Source organism: Carcharhinus amblyrhynchos, chromosome 31 (genome assembly GCF_965287045.1).
Source record: "Carcharhinus amblyrhynchos chromosome 31, sCarAmb.v2.hapA, whole genome shotgun sequence".
Lineage (NCBI taxonomy): Eukaryota > Metazoa > Chordata > Chondrichthyes > Carcharhiniformes > Carcharhinidae > Carcharhinus > Carcharhinus amblyrhynchos.
The window spans coordinates 11,744,698-11,766,371 of record NC_137354.1 but is presented as its reverse complement, the minus strand read 5'-3'; the positions used below and the strand labels follow the sequence as shown (position 1 = coordinate 11,766,371).

At 39.8% G+C, this 21,674-nt stretch overlaps 1 protein-coding gene across 10 annotated transcripts in view; it reads right to left on the bottom strand.

Annotated features, from left to right (window-relative positions):
• dlg5a (discs, large homolog 5a (Drosophila)) overlaps positions 1–21,674 on the bottom strand; it is a 183,879-nt gene that overhangs the window by 99,723 nt on the left and 62,482 nt on the right. For all 10 annotated transcript variants that reach the window (XM_080215948.1, XM_080215955.1, XM_080215951.1 and 7 more), the window contains exons 4-6: positions 8,885–8,953; positions 3,956–4,130; positions 1,575–1,718 (exon numbers count right to left, since the gene is read on the bottom strand). In XM_080215948.1, the coding sequence (XP_080072074.1) occupies positions 1,575–1,718; positions 3,956–4,130; positions 8,885–8,953 (388 nt within the window). The remainder of the gene's footprint in view (positions 1–1,574; positions 1,719–3,955; positions 4,131–8,884; positions 8,954–21,674) is intronic.

Genomic DNA, 21,674 nt, shown 5'->3' with positions numbered 1-21,674 from the left:
GTGGAGAATTTCTTTCTCTTTAAGAGGATTGTGAATCTGTGAAACTCTTTTGCCCAAAGAAGTGTAAAATTTTTCTTAAGAGGTGGTAGATTCTTGACTAACAAGAGAGTCAAAGGGTATTAGGGTAGACAGGAAAATCACACTGAAGCCACAATCAGTTCAACCAATATCTTATTGAATGGTAGAGCAGGCTTGAGTGGCCAAATGGCCTAATTTGTATGTCTCTACTTTTCACTGATATATATTTAATGTCACATTCTCCCAAGAACTTTTTTGTTCATATTTTGTTATCTAATACTGTATAAGGCTTTTCCAAAATGTTTTGATTTAATTCCACTGATTTTTTAAACCTTATTCTTCGACACTCCACAGAACCTTTCCACTGTAAGATATTTATTTCTCAGTTATTCAGTGGTGCTTCAAGGTCTTCTGTTGTACAATTCATTCTACTTCTTAGGACAATTCAATTCCTGGTTTCGCAATGAAATTTATTTAATGGAATTATTAAAGGATTACAGCACTTAAAAACAGGTTTCATTTTAATATAAGTAATTTTGTAATTAATAAAGAATGATTTAGTGCATTGTGTTTTTACAGTAGATGCACTGAAGACTCTTGCATGGTCAGGGATACAATGCTGTGAAAATGATTTTAATTAAAACTGCTTGCATTCTCTTGTTGGCCTTGCTGCTCCCTCTTAGACTTTATATTTAATCTTCACCTCAAACACTTTGCCCGTTCCAATCATTTTTCTCTCCTGCCCTGGTTCTAATGAAAAGGCAAAGCATACAAATTGCTGCAATAATTTTAAATTGGAAGTACAAGCTTGCTTGATTGAGATATTAGCAGGAGGTTGAAGTAAGGTCTTGTTATTGTGGAAAATCTCAGCAAATGTGGATGCTGTCATCATCACCAATCTCTTTGCAGTCTCAGGGCCATGTTGCTTTGACCATGTTCGCACTACGACCACTTATTTCCATCTCCACATCACCACCTAATTCCACCCCTCTCAGCTCACCTGTCGCTGAAACTCTCACCCGTACTTTTTTTGCCTCCAGATTTGACTATTCTAACATACTTTTGGCTGTACTTCACCCTCTAACTTCAGGTCACATAAAATTCTGCCCATCTCTTAATTCACAGCACATCCCGCTACCCCATCACCCCTGTATCCGCTGAGCTACACTGGCCCGGTCAAATAAACACCTTGATAATAAAACTCTTATTCTTATTGTCAAATCCTTCCACAATCTCACTGCTCCATAGCTTTTAATCTCCTTCAGTCCTACAGCCCTGTGTGTTCCTCTATTCAGGACTTTTGAATTCCTGATTTCAATCATATCACCATTGTTGGCAGTGCCTTCCGGATCCCTAAGGTCTGGAATCCGGTCCCTTTATTGCTCCATCTCTCCATGTTTTTGACCTCCTTTAAATTACTTTTGGTCACTTGCCTTAAACTTTCATTTTGTCGTTCAGTGTCACACTTCATTTTGTAATGCTCTCTGTGAAGTTCATTGGGACATTTTAATACCTTAATAGCACACTATATAGATGCAAGTTGCTTTGGCACTCACTGATAAAAATCTGCTTCTTTGACAGCCTCCTCACATTTCTTCAGCGTTTTTGTGTGTTGGTTTTGCAGAGACTGCAGGTCTGACATGGCTTTCATGCACTGCATCTTCAGTCTCTCATAGTCATGGCTCGGCTTTGGGCTGGGTCTGTTGAGACAAAGAAACAAGACATTAGCAGCAGCAGAATCAAGGAGTCACTCCAAACAAGACTGAGGAACATTATGAACAAAATGTTGAATAATTAGATCACGGCTGATCTGCACTTTCCCACCATAGCTCCACACTCCTGTATGCCTTTCCCTAAGAAAAATTAATCGATGTTAATACTCAAAGTTCCCATTGACAACCACCTCCTGAACCCCATTACACAGAGGGTGGTGGGTGCCAAGAACTCACTGCCTGGGGAAGAAGTGGAAGCAGATACAATAGTGACTTTTAAGGGCTGTCTGGACAAATACACAAATAGGATGGAAATGGAGGAATATGGTTTCCGGAAGAGTAGGGGGTTTTAGTTCAGTCGGGCAGCATGGTCGGTGCAGGCTTGGAGGGCCTCAGGGCCTGTTACTGTCCTATAATTTTCTTTGTTCTTTGAGTTGGATTTTTGATAGACAAGGGAGTCAAGGATTCTAGGGGTAGACAGGAAAGTGGAGTTAAGATCACAATTAGATCAGCCATGATCTTACTGGATGGTAGAGCAGTGTCGAAGGGCCAAACAACCTATGCATGCTCCTCAGTCCTATGTTTCTATGACACCATTTTGGACATGCACAATAAAATACCTGACACACCACGTGGCAATTGCACTTCATGTGAGTATTTACTTAACAAAGGTTTACCACCATTTATTTCAGCAGTTCTTTTCACCAAGATAGTGGCACTGTGGTTTGCACTGTTACCTCACAGTGCCAGGGACTCGGGTTCGATTTCCGGCTTGGGTCACTGTCTGCATAGAGTTTGCACATTCTCCCCATGTCTGCATGGGTTTCCTCCAGATGCTCCAGTTTCCTCCACAGTCCAAAGATGGGCAGGTTAGGTGAATTGGCCAAATTAAGTTCTCCCTCGGTGTACCTGAACAGGCGCCAGAGTGTGGCAAATCGGGGATTTTCACAATAACTTCATTGCAGTGTTAATGTAAGCCTTACTTGTGACTAATAATAAACAAAAACTTTAAAACTTTCACCAAGATTTGAAATTCTGTCATGAGATAAAAGCACACCTCTCTGCAGCTTCTGGTTTTTGCTTAGTAACTGCGAGTGTTGCTGTGATTTCATCTGAATGATAGCTGAGAAGGTTGACTGGTACAATTAGATGTACCAGATCTAACCTAGCACTCGGGACCCGCCTAAACACAATCTGGTGCTCTTTACCCTTCACCACAATGAGTCTGATTGAAAGTGTTCATTACTGACTGGGCTTGCATTCTTCAGTATGCCAACAGCGAATGCGAGCTAACCTTATCAACAATTCTCCTGTTACAGATCTTTCATTGATGATTAAATGCGGCGTTTTCATTCATATTACACACAATTTTAGCAGATAATCAATAAGCAGTAACTAAGTAGTAACGAAAGCTGATGCTTATTTTAAGCAAATCATTTTTGAACATATGTATAAAGTTGAAGCTAAGGAAAGTTGAGGTATATATGAAAGCATTCTGTGAATGACTGAGGCAGAGATGGTGGAAAGGAGTAGCTAAGGGACATGGTCAGACATGGCTTTGGCTGTGATCAAAAAATTGGGAATAAAAAAGCCATGCAAAATGGAACAGTCAGGGGCAGTGAAAATGGGCAAGATGAATGTTTTTGGTGCTTTTCTGGAATTTCTTGGTCCTTCTCTTAACACTTGAATATAATCTGATCAATAGGTATCACAGTGGTTGGCACTGCTGCCTCATCGTGCCAGGGGTCTGGGTTCAATTCCCTAGTTGGGTCACTGTCTGTGCAGAGTCTGCATGTTCTCCCCATGTCTGTGTGGGTTTCCTCCGGGTGCTCCGGTTTCCTCCCACGGTTCGAAAGATGTGCTGGTTAGGTGCATTGGCCATGCTAAATTCTCCCTCAGTGTACCCAAACAGGCACTGGAGGGTGGCGGCCAGAGGATTTTCACAGTAACTTCATTGCTGTGTTAATGTAAGCCTACTTGTGACATTAATAAACCTAAAAAAAACTTTAAACATGGCTACAAGTGTAATCATTAACAATGTAGAACTTGTAATTCTCTTTACCAAGTCTAATATAGTAAGGAAAGGACATTTGAAAGGAATGTCTTCTACTTACTACAAAGTACACGATCACTTAAAAACACATAGATTATACAGCTTTATCAAAGTTTTAGAGCTTTGAATCGCCTTCATCGAGAACACTTAAGTACAAGTCCAAAAATCATACCTGCAATCATCGAATGTGGACCCAGGAGAAGAAAGTGCTAGCTGTTTGCGTAATTCATCCCGTTCTCGAGTGACCTGTCGAAGTTGGAAAACGATGGCTTCTAACTTCTCACTCATCTGCCTGGTATCCATGAGCATTGGTGGAGGAGAAGCAGCTTTCCCTGATGTGCCTGTACCTACGTAGGGAAAACCGTGGCGACAGACTTTTGTTTACTATTCCCAGAATCAAAATTAATTGAAAATAAATGCAAATCATTTGCTGAAACGAGTAGCAGTTTTAACCCTATCATGATAGAAATTAGACCATCACCCATGGGACTCACCTACCAGGTCTTGCACTGTTCCAGTTGGCTACAAATTTTAACCTGCTCTCCTAATCCGGAACCAACATCATCAGAATCAGACTATTTTTCTTAAAGCTTAAACAGAGAATTATCATTTTCCTGCCAAGACCACCTAACGAAAAGTGAAATCAGGGCCAGAAGCTCAATAAGGCAAGTGTTTTTTAACCTTTTGATTTGACAGAGCAGCCCTCTGCATGCAACAATAAAGGTTTAAACCTCTCCTGTCCCAGACATTCCCTCCCCCAGCCCTCAACCCTGATTGCGAGGCATTCCCAACGTTAGCAGCAGTTCCTGGCAGTGGTCTCCAGGTGGCTCAACATTATCTGTTCCAGATGAGAAAAGATCAGGGATGTGTAGACGAAGCCTGGGTTCAATTACTCACAAGGGTAACTGCGTAGAGAATTATGAAAAATCCTGCCATATTTCAAGGGCAGATATCTTGATTTAGTCTACTGGTTCACAAGCATGTGATAAATACAAGGTTTAAAGGAGATGTTTGATTTGGCGAGTTTGATTTGATTTATTATTGTCACATGTATTAACACAGTGAAAAGTATTGTTTCTTGTGCACAATACAGATAAAACATACCGCTCATAGATAAGGAAACGAGAGAGTGCAGAATGTAGTCTTATAGTCATAGCCAGAGAAGAGAAAAAGATCAACTTAATGCAAGGTAAGTCCATTCAAATGTCTGATAGCAGCAGGGAAGAAGCTGTTCTTGAGTCGATTGGTATGTGACCTCAGACTTTTGTAACTTTTTCCTGACAGAAGAAGGTGGAAGAGAGAATATCCAGGGTGCGTGGGGTCCTTAATTATGCTGGTTGCTTTGCCGAGGCAGCGGGAAGTATAGACTGAATCAATGGATTGGGCTACATTCATGACCTTTTGTAGTTCCTTGTGGTTTGGGCACAGCAGGAGCCAAGCTGTGATACAACCAGAAAGAATGCTTTTTATGGTGCATCTGTAAAAGTTGGTGAGGGTCGTAGTTGATATGCCAAATTTCCTTAATCTTCAAAGAAAGTAGAGGCATTGGTGGGCTTTCTTAACTAGAGGGTGGTGGGTGCCTGGAACTCGCTACTGGGATAGATATGGGAAACAGATACGATAGTGACATTTAAGCGGCACCTTGACGAATACATGAATAGCATGGGCATAGAGGGATATGGTCGCTGGAAGAGCAGGGGGTTTTAGTTCAGTCGGACAACATGATTGGTGCAGGCTTGGAGGGCCGAAGGGCCTTTTCCTGTGCTGTAATTTTTTTTGTTCTTTGTTGCAGAACATGACTATTAAGCCAAATCTCAAAAGAAATTTTAAAATTAAAAACTTCTGTGTTGAATAATATATCTAGTATGTTATCAAGTGAAAGGAGGAACTATTATGTTGAATATTTTGTGCTCAGTCCTTAATCATCTTGGCTAACATTCTTCCTTCAGCCAGCAGATAAATTCATCTTACTGCTATTTACAGGAAGTTATCGGTACAGAACGGATACTACAGTTCCCAACGTTACCATTCTAGAATCCCAAATTGATGTGAAGAGTTTGAGACATGATATGGTGCTGCATAAATACTACTATTCTTCTGTTTAAGTTCAAAGAAAAGCCATCCTTTTCATTTCACTTAAGTTACTTCCATCACACAATATTTGCATTTGCAGTTGTAGAAATAAGATATTAACACCAACATTTCTTAAACCAAAGCTTTTGTTAACTTTGGAATAAAAGAAAAAGCCTTTTGTCAGATCTTTTAAAAAGAACAATTAAGATAACCACAATATAATTGTCCTCTCCCATACCCACCCCTTGTAGACTTTACAGAAATCAGTTTAACTTCAGGAGAAAAAAATTATATTGCACAAAACTCCAAAGACAAAAATGAAATATTTATAATCAAGCCTCCCTCCTTAATGAGAATAATTAATAATTATACCAAATCATCATCATGTTGTTCAAGGGTCTTTAATCCAAAAAATCCTTAATATCGTACACAGAATGATACATACATTATATTCACGTCACATACCAACCAACTCAGGAATAGCTTCTTTCTTCCCTGCTGCTATCAGACTTTTGAACGTGTTTACCTCATATTAAGTTGATCTTTCTCTACACCAGAGCTATGATTGCAATACTATGTTCTTTCCTTCTCCATGTACAGTATGCTTTGTCTGTATAGCACGCAAGAAAAAGTACTTTTCACTGTGTACTAATACATGTGACAATAATACAGTGCAACTTGCTTTTTTCCCAATTGCATTTCAATCAGCTGGTTTGCACATTGTCTCAACTTTCAATGGTAGGTGCTTGCTTAAAACAAAATAACCTTTGTCAATTTACTTTGATCGTTACCTTAAGTAGTATTTTGCTGTTACAAATTCACGGGTAACAACTTTGGTCTTTATTTTAAAAAAGGCACAAACCCAACCGGTGTTACAGTTCTCCAAATTCAATAGTGAGAGTTCAACACAGATGTTCTACGCATGGCAGGTTTTTGAAAATCATTCGCATTTATTAGTTAAATTGCAATGTTACAGGGCACTGGATTTGAGAATAATGGAGAAAAGAAATACTCATCTTAAAATGATTTTAAAATATTCTGCACGTTAGTTTTTCAATGGAAAATTTGTAACAAAAAATTCCGTGACAAATTAACTGTGGCAGATCTATCTTTCATAAAGTAAGGTGGTAAAAATCACAGAATTTTATATTTTGTACAGTGCTCCACTTGGTTCAAATCCCAGAGCATTCCCCACCACACACACTTCCAAATATTTAACTACTTCAATTAAAAAAATTATTGATATGGATTCTGCTCTATTGGAAAATTTCATGTCTTAACAATCATTTGGGTAAACAAAATCTCCCTTTATCTCCCCTCAGTTTTGGTACTGATGAAAAATCAATTGACTTTTAATTACAAACACACTGATTAGCAGATAGGTTTATTTTCCAATTTACCTACTCAAAGTTCAATATACTTTGCTCTATTGTTACATGTCTTAATTGTTTTTGTTCTAATGAAAAGTATTGCAGTTTATCTCGGCCCTCCTCATAAATAAAGCAATCTAACCCCAAGGTCATGACAGTAAATTTCATCTGCACCATGTCCATTGGCCTCAATATATTTTGCAAAGTAGAGCACCCAAAGCTGGACACAGACTTCTAACTGCAGCCCAACCAATAATTTGTCTGGATTTAGCATTTTGTACTTGGTATCCCCATTTATAAAACTGATGAAGGTGGCTTTATAAGAGGTGATTGAGGCTTCTCAAGTGACTGAAGGGAGCTCATACAATTGTACAGCACAAAGGGGGCTGTTTGGCCCATTAAGTCTGGATTAAAAAGCAAACCAGTCCATTTGACTCCCATACTCTTTCGCCATATCCCTGCTTTTCTTTTCTCCTTCAGGTATGTGCGTAATCCTCTTGCAAGTCCCATTATTAAATCTGTATCCACCAAACACAGCATTCAAAATCCAAACATCTCACTGTGTTAAAAGAAGTTTTGCCTCATGTTGCCTTTGGTTCTTTTGCCAATCACCATCCCAAAATCTGTCTTTTGATTATTAATCCTTTAGCCACTGGAAAAGGTTTCGCCTTATTTATTCCATTTGAACTTTCCTTGATTGTAAATACCACTATCGTATCAGTTCCTAGTCTTCACTGTCCTAAGGAATGTAATTCCAATTTCCCCAATCTATCCAAACAGCAATCCCTTATCCCAAGAACCATTCTAGTAAATCTGTTCTACACACTTCCAATGGCACAGTGGTTAGCACTGCAGCCTCATAGTGCCTGGGTTTGATTACCGGCTTGGGTCACTGACTGTGTGGAGTTTGCACATTCTCCCTGTGTCTGAGTGGGCTTCCTCAGGGTGCCCCAGTTTCCTTCCACAGTCCAAAGGTGTGCAGATCAGATGAATTGGCCATGCTAAATTCTCCCTCGGTGTATATGAACATGTGCCGGAGTGTGGCAACCAAGGGATTTTCACAGTAACTTCACTGAAGTGTGAGTGTAAGCCTACTTGTGACACTAATCAATAAACTTTCACCATCTCCAGAATCTTCAAGTGCTTCTAAACAGAGATGGATAATAAATACCAAGCAAAGATTACACAGACCTTAATCGAAAAACATGGAGTTATGTTTGATGACAGGAACTACTTATTTTTGCATAGTTATTGCCTTCTAAAACAAACTTTCACAACCACGCAGTGGGGTCGACAACAGTCCTTTACAAGGGAGCTTCACAAGTTCTGGAGAGAAGAGCACATTTATCTGTTGTAGAGGCTTTGTGTGATTGGGTAGTTTAAAGTGTGATGCGTCATGAAGAACTGTGGTTTCCTGGAGCCCTCTTGGAGTTGGGGAGGAATTTCTCACAGCTTGCCCTGGACTGGCCAAGTTTGTTTTTGTTTTTCTGAGGAGGTGCCTCAGTAGGAGTAGGATTACAGTGGACAGGGCTGCGCCGTCTGATGGATGGGTCTTTCTCACCCTTCCTTTCATATAGCTGTATTTGGTCTGCATTTGTCAAAGACAGAGTGACTGAGTAAATGAGCAGAACCTGGATTTTCACAGTGTGAGAACTTACCAATACTGCTGAGGGAGCTGCTGCTTTCTGAGTCGGAAGGCATTGTTGACAGCACACTGTAGGTAGATCCTGGAAAAGAAGAAAACAACGTTAGACTCAAAATGCTTCTTCCACAATAAATACTTTTGATGTGCAAATGCTGTTGTAACATAAGGCAATGTGGAAGCTAACCAGCATCTCACAAACAATATCAAATGATTAGATAATCTGTTTTAATGATGTAATTTCAGGAATAAATATTGGCCAGAACATAGAAAGAGCTTCCCTGCTCTTCGAACAATCATAAAATCCCTACAATGTAGGAGGAGGCCTTTTGGGCCCATCGAGCGATTGAACCTGGCACTGTGAAGCATCAGAGCTAAACGCCCTGATGATGCCATGCGAAGGGAAGAAATGCCCTGAGTGTGTGATCTCATTCAACAATGCTGCACTCTTACAGAACTGCACCAAAGTGAGTCTACGTTGCATGTTAAGACTCTGGATTGGGGCTCAAAGCCAGCATCTTGGGATTCAGAATATGATTATCATTAGCAGCTGCACACATTAACACCCTAAAGTGAGCAAAATAAGGCACTCTTTATACACCACACCTATCAACTGACTACTCAGGGTAAAAGATATTTTAAAGCTGCCAGGAAGATAATTGCAGGAGGCAGGAGTGCAATGCTGTAAACAGTGTTTAACAGCATAGCCACCTCTCTCTGATAAGTTATTTATATCTTTGCACATGCTTAGAATGTTGAACAAAAGTGTTAACAATAAAACTCAGGCTTATGAAAAGGAAAACAATTCATAAGATGCTACATTATCTCAACCTTCCTGTCTGCCTCAGAAAGCTGAGCAACAAGTAGAGACCTGTGGAAGAAAATAGAAGCCTTTAAATGGATGCTAAGACGTATGCTTAAAACGCCATCTCCAGACAATAAGATACATGAAGAGGAGCAAGGATAACTAAAAAGTGATATTCAGAAATGAAAATGTCAGTAATTTCAGTCATTTGATCAGGGCTACAAAACCAGGAGATCTCTTCTAGAGGGTAGAGAGTGCAGCAGAAAGAGGGGTCAGCTGATGACGGCGTCACAGCTCAGTTACAGACGAGTGACAACGGATGAGTGAGGAAGATGCAAGATAGACGAGCGTGATAAACCGACAGCAGATCTCCTGGCAGGAGAGGCTACAAGCAGCACAATGCGCAAAATTCAAGCTATGAAGTGAAGTCCAGTTCCATATGTACTTTAATAAGCAGGGATGCAGCAGTTTTATGGGCACCACCTGCGTATATTGCAGCAGTAGAAATCATAAACCAATAAAGATTCAACTTCAACCGGCTACTGAAATGATAGTTGTCCTTTTCTTCTTGCTAGCAGGTTTCAAAAGCAAGATGAAGAGATTTTCTAGAAAAAAATTTAAAGATATGTTGAGCTTTTGAGTACCTTCCAAACTTATAACAGCCAAGACTAAAGCAACATTAGCATAACATATAGCATAGCTTCCAGTTCAGATCATAGCAAAGTTATAAAGTGAATATCCAATGGCAAGGTGCTTTCACTCAAACATGACCTTTGCATTCTATTTCACAACATCCTCAAGTTGTGTCAGCAGGGTGGCATCAGGTTAGCTATATTCTACAAACTTCATATACCCGTCCACAAACTCTGAAGGAGGCAGATGTGTACACATGGTTAAATCAACCAAGATTTTTTTTGTTTATTCATTCATGGTACATGGACATCGCCGTCAAGGCGAGCGATTAATTTAATCAGAGTATGGAATATTTACTTCCACACGCTGCATAAATAAATGCACCAAAAATAGCTGAGGGAAGAGTGAAGTCAATCCAATGACAGTGGGAATCCCATTTGGAAAGCAACATACACCATTTCAATCTATTATAAATTGAAATGGCAAATTAAATTTATTAAAATGATCATATTCCCACCTGTCTGCATGGTTGGAAACATCATATGGCATCAGTAGACGATGCGTCACAGCTAACACTGCTAACTGTACATGATCATCTCCATGAAAAATCTAAGTGCTACATAATGTTTACAGGATGCTGAATGGCAAGAGTCCAGTGAGGGGACACAATCCACTATATCATTTACTTGTGCCCAATGATCTATCTCAAGGGACAAAAAATAGAATCCAGAAGCTCATCAAGAATTGAACTGAACCTTGCCTTCATATTAGTGATTCCCTTCTAACACGGGCAAATTCCAAAGTTACTTCCTAGCCATAGTCTTTTGAGTGCATCTCTTTGAAGTGCAGGGCACAAGATCAGCCAACCTGAGAAAATCACACACCGCTTGGGACAGAACCAGAAGCAGCTTTGCTTCCTGTACCTGATCGACTGCCAGTCTATATGCGAACAAAATTCCCAATGCAAGTTTGGATACCAAATATCTGAAGCCTTGTCTACCCTTTCCAAAGAACAGCCCTGCAGCTATGGTGGCATCCCTGAATTCTCTAAACGTTGGGCATGCCTGAATTTACTGAACATTGGACCTCCATAAACTTACTAATCATTGGGCATTCCTGAACTCACTAAACATGAGAATTAAGGAGAAACAGAAGAACTGTGGTCACTCAGCAGAAGCAATCTATCACGTCATCCATGTAAAGTTCACTCATTAACTCAATACGCCACGCATAACAATTTTTGTGCATCTTGATGAAAGAGCAAATGATTTTTTTTTTAAAAAAATAGGTGTGTCATTTTAATGAATGTCTACTTTCCCTATCTGGAGAAAAAAAGCTCTCTTTCGCTCTTCCAATTTGTATTCTGGAAAAAAAAATCAGGAGGAATAAGAATCTTTAACATTGTTTCATATCATGGTTCTTATTTGTAAATATGAAATAAAGACAGTAGCTGCAAGAACCAGGGCAGAATGCACCAAAACAGGTCTTCAATAAATGATGGCTAACAAAGCAATATGGTTTAATCCCTGCTCTATTTTCCTTCTCATATAAAATAGAAAATAGGTGATAGAAAAAACACAACTGTATAACTGAAAACAGTTGTCAAACCACTGTGCTATGCATTCAAAATACTACGCCAACCCAGAGTAGTGATCATTTGCTCAATACTGTGGCTCCATTACAAGTCCAGTCAATCACATTATTCGGGCAATCTGCTTCTACAAGTGTGAGATTGTGTTCATTAAATCATTGACTTGTAGATTAGCTTGGAGAGAGCATTGTGGAATAACTAACCAAATACTTTTTGAAAACAGAAGCAAGGGCAGGCCATTTGAGCCTGTTCTGCCATTCATTCTCATCATCAAAATCAACATCTTGATTCCACCTTCCCCCCATACCCCTTTAGCCCCAAGAGCTACATTTAATTTCTTCTTCAAATTACACAATGATTTGGCCTCAGTTACTTTGTGGTGGGTGAATTCCACTGATTCACCACTCTCCGATTGAAGAAATTTCTCCTTACCTCATTCCTAACAGTCTTATTGTGGCAATGTGCAACATACATGTTCCAGAAGCTGTGAACAGGGCACAGTGGTGCATTGTCCGCACTCCTAAACCACAGTTTATAAGATACGCTAGTCTTTGCCTCAAAAAGGGAAGGTAACACATTAAAGCTAACATAGCATAGAATATTGCTGAAAAGAGAGACTTATTGCTGGAGCTTTTCATCTTGCATTCCTTGGGACATTATTTTGTTTGTCCTGAAAAGTGGAAGACACAAACCTTCAGCAATATAACTTCTTCTGTAATATGCAATTACAATAGCTTAAATAACATCTTGTGCAATATGCAGTGCTGTCACTGCAACTTTGAATGCACTGGAAAAATGTCCAAGGTAAAATGCAAACGCTTTACCATATTAATACACCACCTGTAAGAAACGGAGGAAGTGTATGGCCGTATCTGAACAGATTTTCCTTCACTGGATATGTAAGAAAGCATGCACATTATTTCTCAATACTTCAAACAGCATCCATCTTCAAAAGCACAGTGTGCATTTCCAGCAAGTAGATCTGAGATAATGATTTCTGTCCTTATGGTGTCACTGTGACGAATAACTTGCAATATTACTTCACCAACACAGGTTTAAAAAACCTACATGGTTTCAGCAGAAATGTGCTCAAACAAATGTAAGGCTTCAGTAACCAATGTATTAGCCTCACCTCTGGGATGGATCAGACCTATTATATTGCCAAGTTACTGACCTTTACCAAGGTTCTTGTTTACCAAGTGAAATTAATAAGCAAGGGACTGTGTCTCTCCCAGGACATATAACGATCATAAATCATAGAATAATCAAATACTTATATCACAGGAGGCCATTTGGCCTCACCTTTCCTTGCCAGCTAATCCCACTTTCTTGCCTTTTCCCCAAGCCCTGCAATTTTTTTCTCTTTAGATAATTATCCAAATCCCTTTTGAAAGCCATGTTTGAACCTGCCACCACCACACACTCAGGCAATGTATCCCAGATGCTGACCATTTTCTGGGTAAAAAAGATTTTCATTATATTCCCATTGACTCTTATGTCAACCCCTTTCAATAGGTGAACTCTGGTTTGTGACCTTTTTGACAATGGCAAGTTTCTCCCTACTCCTCATGATTTTGAGCAGTTCTCGAGATACTACATTTTTGAAGTTGTTTTAATAAAATGTTGCCTGACCAGAGCTTAAAGTGCTTATTTCCCTGCATGAACAATTCATCTTTGTGACAGAGGGCACAGATATTCAGTAATTAATACCAAAAGTGTCAGTTGAGTCTTCCTTGTTCTTTTAGATAGTAGGCTTGCCTACTAAAGGACAGCAACTTCCTTATGCATAGTGTTGGCAGCTACATGGTAACATGCGTCCTGGAACCTGCCAGTTTGCACTGGAACAGCAGTATCATAGTAACCAGATGAAACACACAACATGCTTAACGTGGCCCACTTTAACTTCTGTACATCGCCGCATAATAAAATGCATGCATTAAATAACATGACATAAGTTTTACTTACAAGCCAATTTTGCTGTTACAAGATTGGCGTTAACAATGTACACCCTGATTTATTTGCAAATCGGACAGCAAGTTTAAGGGATCATGAGATACAATGCGAATTGAGAATCTCCAGCACATAGTCAATTCACAGAATTCCATTGCTTGCTTTGCACAAATGGCAACTTGCCCTTAAAACATACAGATCAGTAGCAGGAGTAGGCCACTTGGCCCCTTGAGCTAGCTCCACCACATTTTGCCTACTCGTTTATGCCTACTCTGTTTCCTGCTAACTAACCAATCCTCTATCCATGATAATATGCGGCCCGCTATGCCACAGGATCATAGAATCCCAACAGTGCAGGAGGCCATTCGGCTCATTAAGTGTGCACTGACTTTCCAACAGAGTGTCCCTCCCAGGTCCTATCTGTGTTACCCCACATATTTACCATGGTTAATCCCCTACACATCTTTGGACACTAGGGGGCAATTTAGCACAGTCAATCTCTTTGGAGTGTGGGAGGAAACCAGAGCACCCAGAGGAAACTCACACAGACATGAGGTCAGAATTGAACCTGGGCCCTTGGCATTGTGAGGCAGCAGTGCTAACCACTGTGCAGCCTATTACTAAAGGTACGAAAATGGTTAAACATATGCATATACAGTCATACAGGCTGGAATGGAGAACTGAGTTCAAAGTAAATGTATTTAAAAAGGTATATGGAACAGACCTTCACTCATAGGGAGTAGTGAATTGAGTGTTGCATGACCTCTTATTTTGTGTACTGACCTTTGATGTGGCGCTTTTAAGTGTCTTCCAGAAATTTAAGTACAACACATCCACCAGGCTCCCCTGCATCTATGTTGCTTGCAGTTTCTTCAAAAAAAACCCAATAAATTAAACAAACATGATATCCCTTCAAAAAAACCATGTTGACTCTGCCTGATGGCACTGAGGTTTTTTTTAATTGCCCTGGTACAGCCTCCTTAAGAATAGATTCTAGCATTTTCACAACTACAGGTGCCAAGATAAATATTCTACTGTTTCTATTCCTGCTTTCTAGCCCTCTCCTTTCTTGGACAGAGGAGTCAGATTTGCTATGTTCCAATCTGACGGACCTTTTCTGTGCATTAATATTTCAGCAGTCACTTCCTTTAAGACCTTAGGATGAAGCCCATCTGGACTGAGGGACTTATCAGCATTCAGTTATCACAATTTCTTCAATACCATTTCCCGAATGATGGTAATTGTTTTAATCTACCCATTATTTTAAAGAACTTGTTGGATTTGCACATTAATTACTTTACAAATCCGCCACCGAAAGGTAATTAAGAGTGCAAGAACCTGAATAACAAAGTGATAATTGTGAACATAATATTAAACAACTACTCTGGCCCAGAATGGGACCAATCTAAAGTGTCAGTATCATCTCAGCATGCAACTTACTTTTCATCTTACTTTGTCTTTTCTCTCACTCTGTCTGATAATCCAATATTTCTTTGTCTCTATTTCTCTTATTATATCTGATTTGATGTTCTCCTTCTTCATTGTCACTCTATTTCTTTCTCACTCCTTAATTCTCATTAAGGAGTTACATTATTGGTCCTACCACTCACTAAGGTCCCAGGTGCCCCAATGTCTACATAGTACGTCCAGCTAGCATGCCCAGCAACTTATGACACAAATATTTCTGAGCTGAAAGGTGAAAAAAATGTCTAATTGGGCATATCGCAAGATACCAAGGGATATGGGGAGGGGAGGGGAGGGGATATCAGGATATTGAGTTTGATGATCAGCCATGATCAAAATGAATGGCGGAGCAGGCTCGAAGGGCCAAATAGCCTACTCCTACTTCCACTTTCTATACCCCACCTCAACAAGATTGACTAATTAAATAATTCCATTGCAGTCAACATGCTTGCATATATATTTAATCACTATGCAGACATGTCAATGCACTTACTGTATGTCAGTAGTCTGCCAAGAAAAATGATCTTAACAGTTAAACCAACATGTATACAGCACTAAACAATATCTATAGTGTAAGTTAACAGCGCGGTGAAAGTTTTTGTTACCCATTTATTTTATTCAAACGGTATATCCCTTAGAAAGATACATTGTCAGTTGGAGAAAATTAATTCAAAAGGTATATATTTTTAAAACACATTTTTAAATGGTCAGCGAGGAAAATCTTGTTAGCCTTTTTCAATTCAATATATTTCTGCTCTTCTATAGGTAAGAGTTCTCACACACATCAGTTGCTGACCTGGTGCTCAAAACTTTAGGTGGCAGACAAACACTTCAGTTTACTGTATGTGGCTATCTACACGCTGAATCAGATGAGTTGGCAGCAGGCCAGTTTGCTGTGGGGTACCAGAGCGCTCGACTGAAATTGGAAGAGACCCAGCTTACAAAGTCCTTTTACATCTCACCAGTGAAAACAATGTGCCTGAACACTGAAGGCATCAGATGAATTTGCCACACTGAACCTCAGTGGTTGTTCTTTCCCATGGGTCTGTGTGGCTAGTAACTATCAGAGAGGGCAAAGTACACAATAAAACAATTACTTCTTCAGTAAGTCACATGATTGAACAGTATAAATACAAAGAAGGTTAAAACTTACAAGAAGGAACACTTGCAGATGCAGCAATCTGCTGAAGCACTATTTTTGCAGCACTGCACATAGAAATTTAACAAAGTATTTAGACACCAATTTTCTCCTGGCACACTTCATGCTTACAGCATTCCCCTATGAATAACTTGCGTGTCTATCACAAATTCACAGTGATTACAATTTGAGAAAGGAACATCTTAATTGAGGGAATTAGACAATAAAAGCCTCGTGGGCATGGAAATTTCCCACTGACTGATTGCCACAGGTTTTAAGCAATCATGCATATGTGTCATCCTTTAAAAAAAACTGAATTGCATTTTAGATTTCAACAAGGTTAGAGGGAAATGACAGGGCAAAATTACTAATGGCCTCAAAGTGGTACAATGGTCTGTCATCCCTGCGCAAACGAAAGGACACTTAATTCAGTTGGATGTGTCCTTACTTCATATGTGCTAGAATAAATTAATGTGTGAAGAATGTACAACTGCCTCTCAGTTCATTCCTGATATCTTTGATTTTGTTCACCCACTGTGCTCTGCAGTCTTAAACCACTATATCACCCTCTTTACGCTGTGCTTGCAAAATAAGATGTGGCATAAAGGTTCACTCAACTCGCCGTTCACTCGTGCCATCTCAAAATGGGTGAAAGTTTAAAAAAACCTTGCATGATTAATTTTGATGTTAAAATATGGAAAATGAAAACAAATTATTAGTTTGAGATTGTCAAAAATCAACGAATGCCAGCTAGCTTAAAAACATGCACTAGGTTTACCTGGTTTTGGACATCAACCATGTTAGATATAACTTGACAGTAGTCTGCTTTACAATACACAGCAAGGCTGCTTCCATCAGCTCAAACTCATCACTTCAGTGCAGTTCTAAGAGAGTGCTGCCCTGTTGGGAGATACCATCTTTTGCATGTGGTTGGGTCATAGCTCCATCCACACAGTCTAAGTCAGGTAATTGGAAAAGCAGATTTATTCAAGCATCAGGTAAATGAACATCAACCAAATGCTCATTGGAACTGAAGTCAAACTTACTGACCACTGACTGAGTAGCTAGTCAGAAACTGTGCCCAGACATGACAAGATCAGGGATGAGGGAACTCAAATTTAAAGTATCACAGAATCCCTACAGTGCTGAAGGAGACCTTCGGCCCATCAAGTCTGCACCAACCACAATCCCACCCAGGCCTTATCACCATTACCCCATGTATTTACCCTGCTAATCCCCCTGACACTAAGGGGCAGATATTCATGGCCAATCAACCTAACCTGCACATCTTTGGACTGTGGGAGGAAACCAGAGCACCTGCAGTAAATCCACGAAAACACAGGGAGAACGTGCAGTAGTTGGCAAAATGAGCAATGGTGAGATGAGGGAATTTTTTTAAGGTCTGGAATGCAATGCTAGAGTGTGGTATAGGCAGATTCAGTCAAGACATTCAAAAGAGAATTGGGCTGCTGTCTGAAAAAGAACAGCATGCAGGATTATAGGGAAGTGGTGGTAGAATGGTACTAGAAGAATTTCTCATTCGGAGAACTAGTGCACTGGATCAATAGACAATTCTCCTGTGTTGCAACAATTCTGTGATCTAAAGCCACTTCCACACATGTCCTGCTTTAATCCCGATTCTGAAAGATGAAAGTGGATGCAGCAGCCCCTCGCATTTAAGCAACTAGATGCAGCTACAAACTGGATCTACAAAATCAGTGCCAAGTGAGGCAGCCAGTTCACAGGTGCCAGAGTCCACACAAGCCAAACTGAAACAGTTCCCAGTATAAAACAGGTGCAAACACATTCCCTTCCCATATCCTCAGAGATACATCACCGGACTAAGTACTTTGTCCGAACACAATGAAAAGGATTGCTAAGTACAAGAAAGAGAGAAAGACAACCAAATGTGGACACTGAAAACAAAGACCCAACAACATGGACCTGTCAACAACTGAAGGAGAAATTAAGGGTGGAAATTAAAGATAAATACAGAAAAGGAAGAAGAAAAATTGGATTGGTGGATAACATTGAGATGTGCACTGAGCAAAGCTTGAAGAAAGCCACAGATGAAGTAAAATGATGCCAATGACTACATTAAGCCACTAGGTCAACAAACAAAATCAAATTGCACTGTGTCTCATCCAACTCATGTCATTGGAAAACACGCAGGGTGTCTCATTTCATACTTTTCAGCCATCTTTGCTGCTATAATTTCCTGAATAAATACTGAATAAAAAATGTCTGTCAATTATCATTTCCAGGTTTTACCTTGAACCACTGTTTCAAGTTGATGTCTCAGTCTGTTATGGGGAGGGGAACTTGGTCAAAGACTTTCTGAATGCCAAAATACAAGAATCTTTGAAAAACTACACTGCAGAAGGTCATTCAGTCCATCGAGCCTGCACCAACTCTCTGAAAGAGCACCCCATCCAAGCCCCCGCACATGAAAACAAACTTTATTTAACAACACAGTTTAACTATAACAAAAAGAATTAGCATAACTTTTACCAACTGAACTACTTAAATACAAGGTATAATTCTTATCTGCTAGTTATCTCTATTGGTTCCAAGTTAAGCAATATTCCTCATAGAAGTGAACTCCTCTTCAGAATCAATCAGCAAAATACACAGGCTTATGTGGGTTGCTCGTCTTCTAGCCTTTTAACACTTCTGGACAGAGCTCGAGAGAGAGACTTCCAGAGAAAGATCTATCTTCATACAGCAGAACCCCAGTGACCTCTGGAGAGACATACGTATTTTCTGGAAGCTCCCAGAATTCAACTTCTGGGACAGAGAGAGCTACTACTCCTTCCAAATTTAAATAGCATCTGTCTGCTTGTCTCTCTGTAAGCTTACCTCCATCCATTCACATGACTTCCTCTTGTCAATCAACCTAATTAAACCCGACTCTGAAACCCCAGGGAATAACCCAAAAAATAACAAAGCATACTCCAATTAAAACAAACATGCCAATAACTAGGAACAATTATTCTTTTGCATTCCCAGCACATGGGCTGTCGGTTGCAGACAAATTGGCACCATAATCAGAGCTGAAGTTTAAAACACCCCCTTCACAAGAACTACAAGATACAATTTACCAAAACTGATCAAGTTATGTTTTACTCCAGGATATGGAGGATACTCAGTAAGATAGAATTTTGGTGTTAGCTCCCCAATAACTCTCTCCTTTACTACTATTCTTGTTTGTGGACAGCAAGACTGAGAGTCTACTGGCATGTTTCAGCACTCAGCCCGAGAAGCTATGTTAAAATGTCAACTCCAATTAAGAGTTCAGCCATAATCTAAGAACGTAAGATAAAGGAGAAGTGGGCCCAATGGCCCCTCAAGCCTGCTCCTTCATTAAGATCTTGGCTGATCTTGGGCCTTAATTTCACTTTCCCACCTGGTCCCCACCTCCCTTCATTTTCCCCAAGATTCAGAAATCCATCTCAGCCTTGAATATACTCAGTGACTAACAAAATAACCATGTTCTTACAGATGCTGGGAAAAGGCTTTCATTTGTATTGGTATGAAGGAAAGATGAAGCATGCGGACATTCAGGGACTGTAGGGCTTTATCAAAATTTAGACCAATATTTTAATAACTATCTGTGGGGAGAGGGTAGAGCCATCGTTTTGAGTCTAGATGACCGTTGAAATGCTGGCTCTATCCTCTCCCTACAGGTGCTGTCAGACCTGCTGAGATTTTGCGGCATTTTTTGTGTTTTTTTTTCACATTCCAGAAACCGCAGTATTTTGCTTTTATTTTCATAATTATGTTGGAAAAACTGAAAGAGAATTTTAAAATAAAATGCTGATGGCATAAAACCAGTTACAACTTGGTCCTAATTTCTTTACTGTACTGGCAGACCTTTATGAGTTGGTTGCTCAGAGTGAGTTGGGGGATTTATAAGCAATTGGACCATGTTAATTAATTGCTACAGATATTACAAATGCACAAAGTACTGGAAAATTAAGTACTGCTAAAACAAAAAGGAAAGAACTGCTCTGCTGGGAATTTAAACAAAGGTCAAAGGTGGGGTACCCAGCGGTCGCTCAGCAACAATGGAGATATCAGATAAGTTGCAACTCCATTGTGGACTCTTTGTTAGAATGGGAACTAGAAATGTCAGACAGCAAGTGGTGGTGGTGGTGGTGTGGTGGAGGGGGAGTGATTGAGTGAGAGAGAGAGATAGCAAATGCACCTGCATGAGAAAACAGGTTGGCCAATCAAGTAGTTGGATGAAGGGCAAGATTGAATGATAGACGGATACCAACACAATAGGCATATAACAAGGGAAACTGGGGACTTCTCCAATACATTGAGGACATTTGTTGCAGCATGCGGAATGGGTGAGGTGGATGGAAGTGGAGACATAAAGAGAGAAGGACTGGTGAAATGGACTGGGCTCCAGTGATATAAGAGGCTCAGAGAAATCAGAATATACCAATCATGAAAGGTACAAGAGCAATACCTGTTCACCCAGCTCCTCCCACAACACTTTTCAGAACCCCCAAAGTTCCTTTATACCATGTTAGTTGTGGCTCAGTTTCAACATTCGACTCAAAAATCAGAAGAATGTAGATTCCAGAAACACATACACAAAATGTAGTCTGACTCTTTGGTGTAGCACTGAAGGAATTCAGTACTATCAGAAGTAACATAAAAGATTTATAATACTATTTCTAAAGTTCACCCCAGTATCTTGATTATCTGGTCATCATTAATCTGCTTGCATCTTGCTGCGCACAAATTGTCTGACACTTATCAGGCATTACAACAGTGATTATACTTAAAAAGTACTTCACTGGTTATAAAGCACTTTGGACATTCAGAGATTATGAAAGATGCTATGCAAGTGCAAATCTGTCTTTAAAATGGGATACTATTTGCAAAGCTTTTAATAAATTATAGAAGGCAGCCCAAATTGCCACATGGGAAAAACTATCCTTGGAAATCTGAAAACTCAGAAAATGATGGCTGAGATTGAATCAGACTTGCTCTGATTCTGAATGACCTCTACTGCCCCACCTCTTTGGTTTCATTATAGTGTTACCTTCTGTTGCCTTTTACCAGTAATCTGAAATTATAAACATTACCAGGATTTTAGCTCACTTAGTCAAATATATAATTGCACATGTAAAATATATGTGGCAATAAAACGTTTGTTCTGCGTGAACATTGGACAGTCCGAAAAACACAGAAAACTCTACTGCTAAAAC